This window comes from Eucalyptus grandis, chromosome 11 (genome assembly GCF_016545825.1).
Source record: "Eucalyptus grandis isolate ANBG69807.140 chromosome 11, ASM1654582v1, whole genome shotgun sequence".
NCBI classification, from domain to species: domain Eukaryota; kingdom Viridiplantae; phylum Streptophyta; class Magnoliopsida; order Myrtales; family Myrtaceae; genus Eucalyptus; species Eucalyptus grandis.
This window is the reverse complement of record NC_052622.1, coordinates 17,691,152-17,709,471: the sequence shown is the minus strand read 5'-3', so window position 1 is coordinate 17,709,471 and position 18,320 is coordinate 17,691,152. Positions and strand designations below refer to the sequence as shown.

At 37.4% G+C, this 18,320-nt stretch overlaps 1 protein-coding gene and 1 non-coding gene across 2 annotated transcripts; one reads left to right on the top strand and one right to left on the bottom strand.

The window, feature by feature from the left end:
- Window positions 1-1,715: 1,715 nt before the first annotated feature.
- LOC104416288 (isoamylase 3, chloroplastic) lies at window positions 1,716-17,658 on the bottom strand. The gene is made up of 25 exons (XM_039305505.1): window positions 17,108-17,658; window positions 16,754-16,884; window positions 16,324-16,378; window positions 16,146-16,214; window positions 14,044-14,201; window positions 13,444-13,537; window positions 12,699-12,935; window positions 12,329-12,433; window positions 11,673-11,777; window positions 10,885-11,019; window positions 10,679-10,765; window positions 9,781-9,832; window positions 8,083-8,146; window positions 7,506-7,605; window positions 6,216-6,316; window positions 5,938-5,989; window positions 5,166-5,228; window positions 4,487-4,576; window positions 4,343-4,415; window positions 3,941-4,020; window positions 3,607-3,711; window positions 3,430-3,528; window positions 3,274-3,335; window positions 2,745-2,853; window positions 1,716-2,249 (listed from the first exon to the last, which is right to left on the bottom strand). Exons 1-25 carry the CDS (start codon window positions 17,222-17,224, stop codon window positions 2,136-2,138), a joined length of 2,457 nt encoding a protein of 818 aa, XP_039161439.1. The 5' UTR covers window positions 17,225-17,658; the 3' UTR covers window positions 1,716-2,135.
- TRNAL-AAG lies at window positions 1,778-1,858 on the top strand. The gene has a single exon. It is a non-coding gene; the product is annotated as a tRNA-Leu (tRNA).
- Window positions 17,659-18,320: the final 662 nt, after the last annotated feature.

Genomic DNA, 18,320 nt, shown 5'->3' with positions numbered 1-18,320 from the left:
GAAAGAACTTGCTACATAAGTTACAACAGAAAGACGAAAATATTAACAAGGGAAGCACCCAGGACCGACTAATTCTTCCAATTTGGTGTCCTCCAACGCACTCATTTGCATCAAACCACGTGCTGATATGTCTTGAGACACTTATGATGCTCTGGTATTGCACTTAGGCACGAAAATGCCATCTTTACAATGAAAGTCGCTTGAATGACCAATGTCACCACTCCAATGCTATGAACATCACATTTATCCTTTATCTCCATCATGTATAAAAGCTCTAAAGAGGAAAAACAATAAAAATATTGCTTCTTGTTAATGCTATCTTTGTTTGGCCTAATTCTTGGTAATTCTAATTAATTTATGGTTTTAAATGAAGAAACAACTTACCTAGAGCCGCATGTCAAAGGTGCCAGCAAAGGAAGTCCCATTGGATGAATAAGGTTCTAGAACCTTAGCAACGCCAAAATCAAAGATGTGAGCTTCTTATTTTTCATCTAGTAAAATGTTCTTACCCAATGTTAATTAAGCCATTTAAGGTGTGGAATTAGCGCCACCCCAAAAGATAACTTGTTTTATTATTTACGAAACTTGTACCTAACTTTCTTATCGGCGCCTTAAATTTACCCACTTAAACTTGATGATACCAACTTTATTCATAATCAAGTAACCTAATTAAATAGTTGGTAAATTTAAAAAAAGAAAAACTAGACAAATACCAGTAACTGACTCAAATAGAGTTGGTAATGAAAACCCTATTCATAATTATAAATGGAAATAATACTTGGTAAATTGAGGCATAACTAAAAGGTTAATGAAGAATAACAAAAGATAATAAAAGTTAGTAATTTATAGAAAAATACACTTGACAAGTAACTGTAATGAGATTTAACAACCCTAAAATAGTCGGCAACTTCATCAAAATAAAGGTTGTAATTCAAACTAATCAAGATTATTGATTTCTAAACCAGGTTGGTAATTTTAAGGCGATGGAACAAACATATATAAAATATTGTAAACAGTAAAAATCGAATAAATGCCAGTACATAACTGAAATAGGATTGCTAATCCAATAGTAGACCGTCATTTAATGGAAGAAAACTTGACAAGTCATACTAGTATAGGTTGTTGATCTCTTAAAAAAAATCAGATGTACAAGATTGTTAACTAAGATGAATAAAATTCGTTATGCAATATAAGAGTTGGAAAACAAAAAAGAATTAACAGTTGGTAACTCAGTCGAGTAATATGCAAAAACTAGTTGATAATTTAAAATGAAAAAACTTAATAAATCGCTCTAATACAGATTGGTAGCTCCATAAAAGAGTATGTAAATACGAAATATTGGTAAGTTAAGCAATTTAAAAGTCAATAAATTATTACAAAAATTGTTAAATTGCGAACTACAAAAGAATGGTACCCATCCGTGGGCAGCCGCGCTGGTATTCGTTCTCCCCTACTTCGATGCGGTCAAAGTTCGAATCCCCGTAATGCTAGCGATTTAAGTGGAGGGCCCTTAGCAGTGAGTTACTGGGCCAACTTCCCCCGAGGTATAGTCGATGTTAGACTTCCATCGCAAAGGCCTATGAGACCCCGAATCGGTGTAAGCCGACAAGAGCATGCTTCGGCGGATCCTCAATCAAAAAAACAAATGGTAATTTCATAAGTATTGAAAAGTTACAAATAAGTTGCCCAAGAAAAATTGTCAATTTATTTCTTCGTCTAATCAACAATTTTTTTACTCTTAACTCTTATTCAAATTACCAGCATAAACAACAAACAAGTTGAGATGGCTGAGTTGGTCTAAGGCGCCAGATTAAGGTTCTGGTCCGAAAGGGCGTGGGTTCAAATCCCACTCTCAACAATCCTTAAGATATATATTTTACCCACCCCGCGGTGGCGACAGCAGAATTCTGCTTTACTTGTAAGTAGTGTACACCGTACATCATTACTACATATCAGAACTGACATTGTATCTCATACCCAAGTACCGGCTGAATCACATTGTACTCTACAAATCCGGACAGAACTTTTGAGTTATGACAGACGCGGTAGGATTGCAGACCTCCATGCTCCAACACTCTCGCTTCACTCCATAGGGAAAAGAAGAAAATGTACTCATTCTTGAGCAAATTCACACATCATGGCTTCGCTTTGAATAGAATAGACGAGTATGGAGCTACATTATATGTGCTTCCTATGCCAGGGACGCCTTCAGAGATGAAGTCATCAGGCGATTTGAGGTTCGTGTCTACCTGCACCGTTTAAGATACGGGATTTGTCTAATTATGACACTAAACATATGGATAAGTTACTTCTTCCAGGCAACAGGCATCAAATGACACTGAGTGTAGTACTAACAATTTGATATAGTCATAAAAGTGAACAGACTGCCCTTTTTCATTTCGCAATTTTTCAAAGAAAGGGCACCAAGGCGGAACACCGCACGTGTATAAAATCATTTCCAAGTAAAGAGTAGTTTCTATCAAATAAAGAGTATTGACACAGTGAGTGAAACCGAAAGATCAGCACCTGCACTGAAGCAATTCTCATTGAATTGGTACTACAATCTTCGTTTTTAATGACCTACATTTCCCTCCAAAATAATATACTACTGCAACTCCCGACTCCTGTAAATTTTTTTTTTTTTTTTTCTCTGATAGTAAGTTTACACAAGGCAGAGAATCTATTGATCTCAAAGGACATGAAATAAAGTTCATAATACAGAGGCAGAGAACATGAGAACTTACCACACGAAACCAGCCCCTATTCTTTGGTGGAGGTGGTATTGCAACTTGGACGAAAAAGTCATGAGCATTAAAGGCTAAATAGATGTCTCCTCCATTTTTATCATGAAGCCTACAGGTAAAACTGTCATCAGAAAGTGCAACTATGATTTTAAAGCAAAACAAGAAACGAAAGAAAATTTTCTTGTTAATACACTTAAAAACTGAATGCAGATATACACCACAGTTGGCTATGTGCATCTGATCTATTAACAAATTCCATTCAATTGTCCAAACACATTTTACACTTCTCTAGGAAGAAAGTTAAAGTACTTGATGACCCAATCTTTACAAGTCATGATATGCTAGATATGCTAAGAACAGCAGTGACGTGTGTGCACGCGAGAGAGGAGAGAGAGAGTGTTCTCAGGACATCATGATCTAACAAGCAACAGCAGCATTGATGCCCAATTGAAAAAAATTGAGCATTGCCCTAATGTTTTACCAAACAAGCATTCATATGAAGCTACTTCCAAATTGAATAATTTCTTACGTGAATGCAAGAAACTTGCTTTCCAGATTGTCCCAATTGTCCTCATGCCAAGTCACATCATTCTGCCAGCATTTGAGAGCTCATGAAACTCAGGATAGAAATAACTACAAAACGATGGATAAAAGTGGCAGGAGAGAATAATTTACTGAGATTTACTTTGCTAAGAAAATCTTCATGACAAAACTGAGGATGTGCTTGCCGGAATTTGATCACCTCCGAGAAGAACCTGAAATGGCTTTTCCTTCTTGCATCCAACTGCACGGAACAAATTCAGTCCACCCATTAGTAACTTTGCCATAATCATGAAAAGTAAAACTGCAAGTGAAAACTCACCTGTGTCCATTGAAAATGGTTAAGAGAAGTATCATGTCCATAGCTGTTGTTATTTCCATAGCGTGAATGCCCATATTCATCTCCCATTAGCATCATTGGGACTCCCTGAATTCATTTACCAACACAAACATGAGAGGAGTAAATCTTTTTCCTATGCATTCCCAGTTCAAGACTGACAAACAAAAACGGAAAATGATCGACAGCAGTTGGCACAGGCATTATCCAAAATAAGACCTGTTCTTCTACCTTTTTATTACTTTTTTTCTAATTTTTTCCCCCGAGATGAAACTTTATTGTCAAAAGACATTGCCAAGTGGATGCTAGATGTATATACCTGAGAAACCGTAAGTGCCAAATGAAAGTTTTTCATTTGTCTGGAACGCAAGGCCTTGACTTTTACATCATCGGTTTCCCCTATTAAAAGAAGAGCAGAAAATGCACCATACTTTATGAGAACTTTCCTGCAAGATTTTCTGCTTGCATTTAACATTCTAACAAAGCAATTTAGCAGAACACACATCCAAGGCAACATCTACATAGCAATCATAAACATCATCACAAAGGAAAGAAAATTGTAAGCTTGAAGAATAACACGAGTTGATTTCCAAAAGACACCATCGCAAACTTCTCAACTCTTGATATCTCAAGCCTTCAAGCTTTGCAGTACAACTAGCCTGACAGTTTTGGATGGCATATTAGGAAAAGAGGAAGCGAAAAATTTATTTCTGGGTCTCACCTTCAAAACCACAGTTCCAACTGAAATTATCATTGCTTCCATCATTTCCACCTTCCCCATTTGCATCATTGTGCTGTAAAACCGCCAATTAATGGGAAACTGCTGCTTTGTGTGTAATTTGAAAATAAGCTTATGTCTGTTTACCTTAAAGTTATATGATACGAGATCATACAGTGTAAATCCATCATGTGCAATGACAAAATTGACACTATGATAGGGCTTGCGCTTATTGACCTGCGGAAGATGGGAAAAGTCATACGAGGATCCATATTTGCTTTCAGCCCAAAATTAAGAATTGATGTGTACCTAGTAACAAAAATTCTCTTCATGCAATTCTCAGTTCTTTAACCGTTATGGTCTCCTGGTTCTATCTCCTACTGTCAGTTACTAAGCAGTTAAATTTTGTCCTTTTCTTTCTGCACTTGCACATATTTTATGTCACAGATAGTTTGTTTAATCAGATGTTCTCATTCATCTAAAAGTACCTTTAGCCTCTTGCTACATCAATAATTACAGGAAAAAATGGATGTTGAACACACATATATTACTCTTTGTTTCATGTTCTCTGGGGTCATGCATTGAAATCCATTTTTTGGAAGGAATCACTTCATCACATTTTAACTGAAAACCAAGCTGAAATTGAAAAGAAGAAAAAATGAAAATCAGGCTGTGTTCAAGATAGTTGAGCATTAGACTAGCAGGTAAACCACAAACCCATTATCAGTGAATTAGGCATCTGTTTATCAACAAAGGAGAAACTGAAATATGAAGCATCCAGCATAAAAGAAGAACATGCCAAATATGATCAAGATTAGGATCATACTTTATATAAGTCAGCAGATCCAGCAAGTCGAGTAGCGAAACTCCCCTTCAAACCAGGGTCACCCTATATCAAACAAGTTTGGAAACCGAAACACAAATCTCAAAATCCCCATTAAGTAAAATTTCAGGAGAATCAACGAGGTACGCACTATTCAGAAACAAAATATGCTCATGCATATTACCGACAAAGGCATTACAAGTGGAAGAAACAGGAATGCATAAGAGAATGTTATAACCTCTGAAATTCTTTCAAAATTGGACCTTGGACATATAATAGTTCAAAGTACACAAGATCAAACCCACACCCACCAGCCTCTCCATGCATGCGCACGCACAGAGGAAACAAAAAAATATCCAACTATCAAGAGTTACATCCACCAAAAAAATGTTCATTTTGTTCAGAAACCTTCCGTGCAAAATATCAATGTTAAAACACCAGTAGTATGCACAAAGAAAGCTAAGCCCAGTCTGTAATCTTCCTTAGGTGCTCATCTGACTTACATATGTCTAAACAAGGAATGATATAGCTAAGCGAACAGGCCCATATGAAGCTACAACAAACCATATTTGACCACATCTCATTCTGAAAGTCAAGCATGAAACTAACTGCAGCGCTCTATTACTATTTGATGACAGCAATGAGTAGTTGTGCAACATTAATCCACTGCACTTTCTACATATTTTGGCAGTTTCTTCATTTTCGATTTCCTTTTTCCTCCCTGATGTACTCAAATATCAGAATCGGACCAATAAAGTTTCTTCTGCTTTCTCACCTTGATAAACCGTCTTATATCGTCACGATACTTTCCATTCCATTCAGCCCATCTGCATCAAAAACATCTCATGCATAAATGAAGCAAGATCTCTAGCTATTTGATACCACTTCTTTTTTCTCTCCCTGACTGAGCTATTGCAGAATAGATGCTAGCATATAAATGTGCTCTATTCAAAGAAAACTACCATTGAGTAAAATGCTGACTAAATTTTAGCAGATGCAAATCTTTTGAGGGATGGCTACTACTTTAACAGTGAGAGAAGAAATGATCAATACCTGTCCCAGTTTGGGAACTTCCCAACGAGATAAAGGCCTCCACAATCCCATGGTTCAGCAATAATTTTACACCTTGACAACATAGCATCTTTTGCAATCGCCTAGATATTCAACAGTGATAAAATGAGAAACATCAACACATTCTCAATCCACACTCTAGCGTATCAATGACTAGGCAACATATCTCCTGCATTTTTACCTTCCCTTCTGTTCAAATAGATAAACTATAACTACACACAAAATAAACGAAAAAAAAAAATTAAAAAATGTTAAAAGTTGAGTGAACAGCCATTTGATTTTAAAAGCATAATTTCTTTGAAGAATATGTGGTCTATATATTTAGGGCAAAGTACCAAAAACATACCATACTTTTCATACCAATACCAGAAACATACCTCTATTTTACAAACTACAAGTTTGCACCTTGTGACTTAACTGCAGTTTTAGCCTAACTGAATGGGGTTTTAAAAAGGCCATTCTGCGCTTATATCTTAAACTCATCTTTCTCTAAATATTCCATCTCTCTGACTTACAATTCTTTTTTTCACATAAACTCTCCATCAGTGACGTGCTTGTTTCCGTGCCTCTCTTTTTGTGCTCTTGGTCTCGCAAATAACCTCTCACAGTCACCTTCCCACTTTATGATTTCAATGTCCATAGATTAAATTGAAGGCAAATAGATTATGCAAGTTAAAACATTCATTTTCCTCATACGTGAAGTGGAAAAATCTCACGCAATTAAGTGACAAATAACGGTATGTGGCTGCATATTGGAATATAAGGATCAAAAGAAAAGGGTTATGTAAAAGGAATATGAATATTAGATGGCCAACATCTTTTTCAGAAGTCAAAAGTATGAAATTCACAACCCTTGATTTGCAAACTTAAGGATGAAGCAATATTTTTGGAATAAAATCGGCAATTTGGTTAGTACCATGACTACATTAACCAGAGTTAACCACTATTACTTAACAGCAAGGTGCAAAGTGGAACCAAACAACAACAAAAAGGTGCAAACCAGTAATTTAAAAGTAGAGGTATGTTTTGGGTATTTTCCCTACATTTGAATACTCCAACATCTACGCTCCATGTTTTGACTCAGATAAGTTGCAAATTACCTATATAAACATCTGTTCTCGAATATATATAATCCTTCTTTAAACAGAGACTTGAACATAGATTATCCCTCCCAAACCCAAAGAAAATGTGCTGAAATGGGCATCCAAGTGCAAATAGAAAAAAATTAAAGAAAATAACCTTATCTGACCAAGCATTGCCATAGGTACTTACCCTAATTAGCGGAGGTGCATTAAGGGGAGAACCATCAGTTCCTCGACAAAGGACACTTGCAAGATCAAATCGGAATCCATCCACGTGATACTCAGTAACCCTGGATTTGATGTAAGACCACAAACAAAATCATTACAGGATTCCATGATACAAAGTCAAGCAACAAGATTTGCAGCATATGAAATTTAAAGGAGTCTATGTAATTAAATCAGCCATACTCGTGAGGATAGCAGGTGTATTAGTTTAGGACTTTACACCCAACCAAGGGTCAAACATCAGAGATGATAACAAATTTTAGATCTGTAGATATTTTGAAAAATATGAATGATGAAGTTAACTCTGCATAGGGAGGGACTACAGTAAGTAAATATCATTGATTAGACACGGTAACATTGATCCTTAAGTTTCTCAAGCTTTTAATATATATGTAGTTCATCATTGAGATGCATCACTGTCATTTCATATCAGCAGAAATATTTGAGAATACAGCAAAGGATAATATTAAAACTAGAGCATATGTTAGCGCCTTTTCAAAGCCTGATTGAATATGTCCGTGGTATTGGGAAATTAAACTCACCAATGCCTCAGGCTGTCAAGAATTAGTTCCATGACCACGGGATGATTGCAGTTTAACGTGTTTCCTGTGAATGACCAGAACTAATGCAACTGAGAATGATAAAATGACATTATGATAGGTACCAAAAGTCATCAAAAAAAGTTTGAATAACCATTCAAGAAAAAATTACAGTGCTTCATGCAGATCAGAAAGAAATGAGAGACAAATACAATGCTGATGTGTTATTCTGACAGCCATAGACTTTGTTATCTCCAGGGAAGATTCAAACTTTGAATCCACAAAGATGTGCATAAAATATCACCCAAAAATCTAGTAGCAGTTTGGCACCACATAAGGTAGGGAAAAATGCTTTCCCAGCACAAAGAAAAGCTGTTGAAGAAAGAATATCCCCCCAAATTCACATTTCTTTCATGTACTTCCATTTTTATTGATGATTTCGTATTCAACCATCATTTATTCCAATAAACCAATTTTAAAAAATGTACTTAAGACTCACCTGCAAAGTTATAGCCAAAAAGAGAGTTGGCACATCTAAACAAAAAGCTAGACACAACCCCATTGATGAGCACCAATTTGCTCCAAAAAAGTAACAATGTCAACAAAATGCTGGGATTTCTTCACAACAAATTTTGTGCAAAGCTACTCCAAATGTATGATCACAGCGAATAGAAAGCCCATCTTTCAGAGACACAGACCAAGTCAACCACTGAGCACTCCCCAGGAGGAGCCACAACCAGCAGAGATGATTAAAGCACCAAGGAGCTCTTAGTTATGAATCCTGGAAAATTAAGCTCACACCACCCTCTGCATTGTAGGTGTAAGAATTGGTGAGACCACAGCCAACTATTCTAAAAGCTTAAGGTGTAAAATGAAGACGTGGTTCAATATTTAAATTTTCTAACACTCCTCCTTATACTTAGTCTAGTCTTTTTGCCTAGTACTAAACGTGGACATATTTAATTGGGGAGACAAAGGGGGCTTGGAAAGATTTGAACTCGAGACCACCACACTTTGATACAATGTGAGAATTGGTGGATCCCCAACCAACTCTTTTAAAAGCTTAAACTATTAGATTAAGACGTAGTTTAACATTTAATTACTCCAACCGTAGGTAATCTCTAGTGGCCTGAACTAGCAAAGTGCGCTTCTTGGCTCTTAGAGATTCAAATTCTGTTTGGGATGGTATTTTGAATGCTACCCTGGACAGAAACAGGTTAAGTATTATTGGAAAAAGCTACGTCAGATCATCCCGAAAAAAGGTGGCAGAAGAAAAGAAACAACCATTCTAAAGAATGTGAGGATCTGGAAGTTCCATCATCAAATTAAAATATTTTTAAAAGGCACAGCGCACATACAGCCACTGATCATGTGGAATTTCTACTTATACGACTGTTCAATCTGAAAAAGGTATCATGTAGAGTCTTTTTCTCCCTCTTTCTTGCTCAACAACAGAACTCTTTGAACCATTTTAAAGTTTGGATCTACTAGCAACTATGGGGAAATCGAGGAACACAAGCAGCAGTGCTGAAAAGTCAAATTTGCATTTGCAATGAACAGTTTGAAGCTAGAAATGCCATACACACAGACATAGAATTTAAGCAGGCAAGCAAGAGGGACATACTGCAAAATATGTCTCCCTAGCAACTAGACTGAAGCAACGCAATTAAAAGAAGAAATCAGTAAAGGCCAACAAATTACCACAGCCAGAGAAGTTCAGCAAATGGCCATTTGAATCCAACATGTAATAAACCTGTCCACAAATAATGATAATTCTAAGGGCATTGGGAAACATATGGTAGAAAACATTTCTATGATGCTTACAACTATACAGCAAAAGTATGATAAAAGGAAAAATGAATTGAACATCACAAATTAGGTCATCCTTAGAACAATGATTATGGGACTTGATGTGATCACCACTCCCATAGAACACCATCATCCCGCTCTATCCTTGGCAATCAGTTGCAAAGAGCCTTGATGAAATTCAGATACATTTCTTTGAGAGAAATGTAAAAGATTGTTCATTGCCATCGCTAAATCTAAAGTTGATCCTGCCAAAGAGACTCTTCCCAAAGCCTATCCTATGGAATAGTAAAGCTTCTGTGGCTTCAAACATTTTGGAAGAGATCACATGTAGAATTTTATGGTTTGCTTGAGTTATTTGCAAGCAAATTAGCACAGATCCACATGATGATATGTTAATTCCTTGGTAAAAGTTCGATGGGAGCTTTCCCAGTAAGGTATAACTTCAGAATTTTTTTTTTTTTCCATTTCAAACCCACCATCACCTTATTCAAGAAAATGTCCTACAACACCATGGGTGATCTTTTTCCTCCTCTAGCTCAGAAAACTTCCCCCATCCTTACAACACCAACATTCTCTGGGTATGGATGGATATAAAATATGCCCACTTAATCAGTCTCAAAAATTGACTGGAACAAATAAATTATTTTCTAGATTCAGTTGTTTGTAAATCATTTAACTGCTGGCAGATCATAAATGGCAAATGGCAGAGTATCAACCGTAACTGCAGTTGAAAAATAGCAATTATTGCACAGCCATGTTAAAGCTTCAAGAGAACATGCATAATAATGACCTTATTATCAATCCCACGAAAAGAAGTCGTATAAGGATTCTTATCATCAGCCTCATTAGTGTGATTGTACACAACATCCAGAATGACCTGCAAAGATGATAGCACAGATAGAAAGTCACTTAGACCTCCAAAAAGCAAACAGAAAGAACAAAGCAAACCATCAAGAACATTCAATTCCGTACTTAGGCAAAGGGAGTATCATTTACCTCAATGCCAGCACCATGCAAAGCTTTTATCATTTCCTTGAATTCCTGAGAAGCATTAACAGGTCCACCACCACCACTAGCATAACGACTCATGGGAGCGAAGAAATTTATGGTAGAGTATCCCCATGTATTAATCTTGGAAATTCATGCATCGTGAACCAGATCATTTAGTAAGTGACACAATTGGGATGTAAGAACACAACATTTCACGGACACTGAAACATAAGAGAACAGAAACTTTTGCAAGCAAAGGGAAACAATACATGGCAGCAAAATCTTGCGAACAGATAAAATCCCACCCAGGTTATATGGCAGCAAAGGAAGTTTGCTTCTCTGTGCTATAACAAGCCTTGCTATCTAACATCTGAAAAAAGACGGCCCAACAATGGGGAAGTAGTATTTCAAAGTTTTCTGGATGAAAAAGATCATTTTTCTCCTCAGGGTAAGGAGGTAGGAAATAATAATCCCAGTAACCTAGACAATTATCATGTCACCATACTTACAAAAAAATTTACCAATCACAGAAATGTCGGGGAAGAAATAACAAAAAGTTTACATGGCCCTAGCAGATATATGATGTAGCACTTTATCTAATGCCACATATAACATTAATTTACCCGTAAAACCTCATTAGGCAAATGCATTCTATACAAATATGTGGGTAGCAGTAGTAGTGAAGTAACAACAATTTAAGTATAAGTTATCATATACTTGAGATGCACATGACGTAGTTTACTCATCATATACAAAAAACTTATAATGCAAGGATCAATTGATTATCATATTACCATGTGATCTCTTGGATTTCTTCGCCTTTGAAACTCAAATTCATCAAACTCAAAAACGGGCAACAACTCCACTGCATTTACTCCAAGCTCCAAAAGATGGGGTATCTGTAGACACCACGAAAATATGTAGTCAGAAAGATCATGGAAACATCACGATAATAGTTAAAAAGTTCACCATTTAAAGTTCATACAAAGATATTGCTCAGGATACTTATAGGAGAGTGGTGAGATGAGAAGGAAACCTCAAACTAACCATTAAAAATTTCCTTTGGAAAGAAAATAGAAGGCAGAAAGCCCAAAGTATTACCCATATCTTACTACACCAAATTGATAGCATACAAAAGCATAAAAACCGTAGAAGCATCTAAAATTCCTTATTATAGTTTCAAATACATGCCAATTCCTTATAATTAATAGCAGACATGAGTGCAGTTGACAGCTCCAGCACGAATGACATATCTCGAGCTCCATGCATTCGCTTATTTTGCTAACAACAAAAACAACCACCACCAACGTGGCCACAATAACTAACATCTACAACATTTTCAGGCTGTTGTAACTGAAAAGCAAAATACTGAAATTGGATCACAGTTTTCATCCCAGCACTTACCACTTCAAATTTGAACAACAAAAGAGCAGTTTGCTTCAGTATTTACCTTTTCAATAACTCCAAGATAGCTTCCTCGTATATCAGAATCTAGCCCACTAGACTCGTCAGCTGTAAATGCACGAACATTCATTTCATATATAACAAGATCTTTCTGCAAGAAAAAAGTATCAGAACCAAGATATTGAGATGTAAAGTGACGAAGCAAACAACTGATAAAAGTTTACTCCATCGTCTATTATGATAAAATCTCCTACAGCTACATAGAGATGTGAGATGTTTTAAATCAGTTTGTGCTCATGAACCACAGGTTGTAAAGCATAATAGACGTAAGACAGAAGAAAGAAGAAATAGTGTGAAAAATAAACTTAAGGTGTCAGATGATTTATACTCACAACACCATACAACAACCAACGTACCTCAGGTATATTAGGAAGCTTGTAGTCCTCTCCCCAATCGAAAGGCAAACTATCAAAGTCATAAGTTCCAAGAAATTTTGACAGCTTATGGTTGGTATCTCCGAAAAACCGACGACCTTCTATGAGTTTTGCATAAGGATCGATAAGCACAATATTGCGGTCAAATCGATGTCCTTCATTAAAACCTCGGGGACCATCCATGCGATAGCCATAAAGGACATTGCTACGAGGCACACCCTGTTTGGTAAAGTCATCAGTTTGAAATTGTTCAGTATGGATAAAATAGAAAAAGCCTCCAGCAAACCTAAAAACTTATGCCCATAAATTATATTATATGTGAACACTGCACTTTTTCGCCCAAGGAACAAAAATCCTTGGAAAGTTCATAGTTGTGCAGGTACCCCCTCCATTCATCTTCAGTTAGAAACCCTAACAGAAGATGATGTGATGATGTGATGATGTGTTGTAATCAGAAATAGTCACATGATAGTTCCATTACAAAATCTTGATGTCTGCAAATGAATTGGCAGACATATACGAATGACAAAGGAACTGAATTTCCAAAAGGGATGTCATATAAGTATGACATTACCAAGATTGAAAACACTTAAATTTTAATACAAAAATTCCAATTACACAACCCCTAAGAACCCCATATTGGCGGAAGACAGAGACCAGAAGCTATTTACTCAAGTCAAGGTACTGTAAAGAAAGAAACTAGATAAAGTAGCATAGCAAGGACTACCTCAATGCATATATGCCAAATATCTCCAGTTTTGTTGTCGTGAGGATCCAAAGCTAGCTCAATAAGTTCCTGATCCACTCTGCCAGCCTTCCCACTGACAAGACCAACCAGAAGCATTAAGTATGGCAAACCAATTACAACAGAATGAGAAATGATCATTCCTTAGGACATATTTCAGACAAATGGCAAGATCCAGTCAGAAATTACAGAACTTGTGATTAGAGTTTCTTTCTTTCTTCCCTTTTGAAAGAAAAGGAGAAGTAACATAAATCACCTCGCATCAAAACGAGACTGACTCTCTAAAGTTACATAGAAAACAAATTGTATCCAAGATAATGAATCAGTCTACAAAGACAGATAAATTGGAAAGTCGAGGAGACCATATGCATTTTCAAGTCTACCTATTGACAAAGAATATGCTAAGGCATCATGAGGCCTTACCCAGAGACAAAAGCAAAATTGAAGGAAAAAGTTACTGAAGGTTGTTGACAGATCATGAAATGGAATTATTTTTCCAGTGCTATGTGTATACCTGAGGAAGCATATAATTATAAGAAATGTTCAATTGCATAGGGAAGACGCAAATGCCTTCTCACTCACCTCTGGGGAAGTGATAAGCAAAGCGTTACTGCAGTTGCATTCTGCGAAAATATAGCAAAGTTGATTCCATTATCAATTTCCGATACCCCTAATGGAAATGCCTGGCCTGGAAAAACTTTGAATGGCCTTTGGATCTCTGATACTTCTGGGACTTCTTCCTAAAAATCCAAGACCACGAATGTAGCAAATTAAAATAAGCCACAAGAGAATGCATATAGCCATAGCAACCTAACTCCGAAAAAATTATAAACTCAAGATGTCAAAAGCTGATGCAGCCAAAATCATGCAACATGATATTTGTTCCAACATTGGCGTTTCTACAACGCATCAATTCACAAATCATATAAGAGCCCTAAAGGATTAGGATTCTTCTCATAGACCAATTCGTAATATTATATTTACGATTTGATTCTTTTTAGGATTTTATCAAGTTTCCTGTTTCTATTATGTTTCTTGCTAAGAAGATTCTTATTCCAACTAGGAGTAGAACTTTTACAGAGTCTTATTTTATAGTTGTAATTCTCTCTTCTCAATAGAGTTGATGATTATTGAATGTTGCAAGTATTTGCTTTGGGAGTGTGTGATGCAAGTTTTCGCTTAGGTGTGATGCTTAAGAAACTCTAGGTGTGATAAGAGCTTAGGGTGTGGATCCTAAAGATTCGCTCTTTGTTGGGGGACTCATCGCCTCACATCAGTTTTTGGTATTGGAACCAAAGTTTAGTTTTCACAAGGAGTTTGATCGGGAGTTTTTCTCAAAGCATGCTGTTATTGAACTTCTACAGGCACGCGGGAAAAACTGTGTGGATGAAGCTGATGAATTAAATTGTTCAACACTTCTAAACTCTAGGATGAGTTTTCTGCAACCAGGGGAGAATGATGCAGGCAACAAAATCAAGCGAGATGATATTTGTTCCACTGTTAACGTTTCTACCAAGTTGTGGGACAGATCAAACATTGCATTAATTCACAAATCAAATAAGAGTCCTAGGACAGGGATTCTTCCCATAAATAATTTAGTAGTATTTAATTCTTATTTCCATTTTATCAATTTTTTATTTTCTTTTATGATTCTTGCTTAGAAGCTTCCTCCTATTGCAACTGAGAGTAGAACTTTTAGAGAGTCTATTTATGTGGTTGCAATTCTTTCTTTTCACTGGAGTTGATGATTATGTGCAATGCAATTCTTCTCTTAGGTGTGACGCTTGAGAAACGTTAGGTCCGATGCTTAGGAAGCTTTCAGCGTTAAGCCTAAAACTTTATTCTTTGTTGCGGTACTCGTCATTGTACATCAAAAGCTCACTTAAATGAAAATTAGTTCTACACCTTCTATTTGGGGTAAACTGAAGTTATTCATCTAAAGAGAATGAGTTCCAGATTAAAAACTTAAATGATATTCAGCCAAAAGCATAGGAAAAACACCACCCACAAGTCAGATTGCCCATGTGGTTAGTACAATGTCTATCTATCATATCCTTACAACAAAATAATGCAGAGGATATGTGGAGGGGTAATTCATATTAAAACAACAATTAATTGCATGAGGCACAGACATCAGAAATGAGTAAAGTGCAGCATGAGAATGAAGTTGCTATCCATAAAAAAGTCAAACTAACTTAATCAATAGGATGAAAGCTAAAGTAAGTCCTTCAAATTTCAAAAGCTCTGCAATGTGGGAAGAAGTCCAGTGAATGTTGTTTCTTGAAGCTATTCATTGGTATTATATGTTTCCCTTAAGCTTTCAGTTATACTACACAGAATAGAGATATCATTCCAAAACAGAGCAACCTTTCGAAACGAGCAGGCTAAGTTTCGGAGTCTAGTCAAGGAAAAAATTAAAAATAAAATAAAATAACGGCACCTCCCACAATTTTCATTTACAAAATGCAGCAAACAGAGTTAAAGAACTTCAAGCAAGCTCTTACAAAATTCAAGGTATCGATATTCTTTTTCAATAGCAGAACTCCATCAAATCCCAGGTAAGCTGAAAAAAATTTACAAAGCCTCCCAACTTCTATCTTTATGTATATGTGTCAACTTCAACAATAGCAACCTGGAAATGCAGGTGAAAGCTGCAGATTTGCATAATTCTAACAGGTAATCACCTCAAGCACGCGTTCTTGAGCCTGACGCCCATAAACTTTAGCCTTTCCTCGATGTGCACTTTCCCCTGTCTGACCTATGCAAAATGTGCCAGTAAATACTTCTGAATGAAACATAGATCAGTAAATGTTACACCAGAAAATGAATTTTAATAAAAAGAGATGAAACTTCGATGTATGCCTTTCTGAAAATGCTTCCCCCGCTGCCCCCAGTTGAGCTTTTACTCAGTTTCAATCTGATAAGACATCAATAAAAAATTAAGGACCGATCCAGCAATAGAATTGAGGTTAGCACTGCTCACATTTTAGAAAACTCACATGCTTTTGGGCCGATACTATGTGAATATGTATGTACAGGTCATCACAGGGCAATGTAAACATAGTGCAATCATGGGAAATCCCATCCTAAATCATTCTAACAACTGAGGAACTGCTGTTCACTTGACTTAATCCCATCAAACTGGACTACTTAAACAAACGGAAGAAAGAAGACTCACAAGCAAAAGGGGACTTATAATGCCAGAGTACCCATCAAGAACAAGTCCGAACGATCAAGAACAAGCAAAGTAAAACATGAAAAGAAAAGAGAAAGGGAGATGATGAATAATCACCCCATTACAGCAACGTGGGAAGCTCCAACCCCCGAGCAAGAAGACGAAGACGAAGACGAAGCCAAAGGAGCGAACTTGGTAGAAAAAGCAGAGTCTGAACCGCAGGGAGGCGGGCGGTGCACTTTCAGCAGCTGCCGCGAATTAAGAAAAGTTCCCATGAACGGAAAGAACGAGCGAGGACCGAATCCAACTGGAGGGTATCAAGAAAAAAGGAAAGGAAGGAGGGAAGTGGAACGAAAAAGGCGATCTTTAATCTTTTTATGAGGCTAAAGCGAGGAAGCAGAGAGAACTGCGAAGTGGGGGCAGACTGCTTTTCGTCTGGGGGAAGAGTCTTTCTGAAGTCTCTTTTCTTACGGTTGAATTGGGATTCGAGAGACGCTCCGAAGTCCAAAGCTTTCTGCTTCGACTTTGTCTGCCACGTGAACGGTGAAACACGTTTGCCTTTCTAGCCTTTCGATCTTTCTCGGGCATCGCATGGATGGAATCTATCCAATCTGATATTTATTATCATCGCATGCATCGTTCCGCCTTCCGCGACGAGAGAAAAAATCCACGCAAAAAGGTCTCTCTCTCCTTCTTCCTCTTTAATTTCTTTGGCCTTTTTCTTCTGTCGTCGAGTGCTGACGCGACCTTTCGCGCCGATCGAGCGCGTACCGAGCAGCGCCTCGTCGGTGGCGGCACGCGTGGCGAGCTGTGAACGTACAGATCGACGGCGAGGGGGGAGGAATTACCGGGACCTCTACAGCCGCTCCGAGAATGCGGGAATTTAATGATTTTCATCCGCCGACTCAATCGTCGAATGAACGATGTTCCACTCGCCGGAGGTGGTCTACTGTTCAGTGCCGCCGATCTCTAAGGGGGCGACAACGAGGTGACGGCTGCCGCCCCTCTGGCTAAAGGGGCGGGAGAGGGTTCCGACCCTCATCGAATTCATGGAAGGGTATATCCTTCCTCTATCTCTAATTCGGGTGGTCGATTCATATTAAATATTTTTTTCTTGCAAAATAAGATGAGGTGGTAATGCTATCAAGAAAGTCATATATGATTAGTAATAGCTCAATCTCCCTTCTCTCTCTTAGTCTCAATAAGATTTTAGGCTCCATTTTTCTTGATGTCATGTGAGTCGATTGGTACAATCAACACCTCGATGAGATAGTGAGTGGCTACAAGTCCAATAATTCATCTTTAATGGAAAAAAACCATAAGTTGAGATGAATTTAATCAAAATTCGAGGGCTAAATTCAACATGGGCCCGCGGTTCCTTTGTTCTTTTTTCTATCTTTGTGTTTCCTCTTCTGTGACTTTTTGCTAGTTGAGAAATGATTGGCTGCGTTGCATTCTGGTATCAGCGTTTGGCAGGGGTCAGACATGAGAACTATAACATTGGAGTGACAATATGGAGGAAGAGTGCGAGTATTCCATGACCAAAATTAGAGAGAGATAGTGCTCCTCGGGTCGTAGCTAATCTAACGGTATCTGCTGCCATTTAGTGGGAAGCACGCTTGGGTGATTATGGCAATCGAGGAGGAAGAATGTTGAGTTTGTGGGAGTTTTCGAAATAGATTTA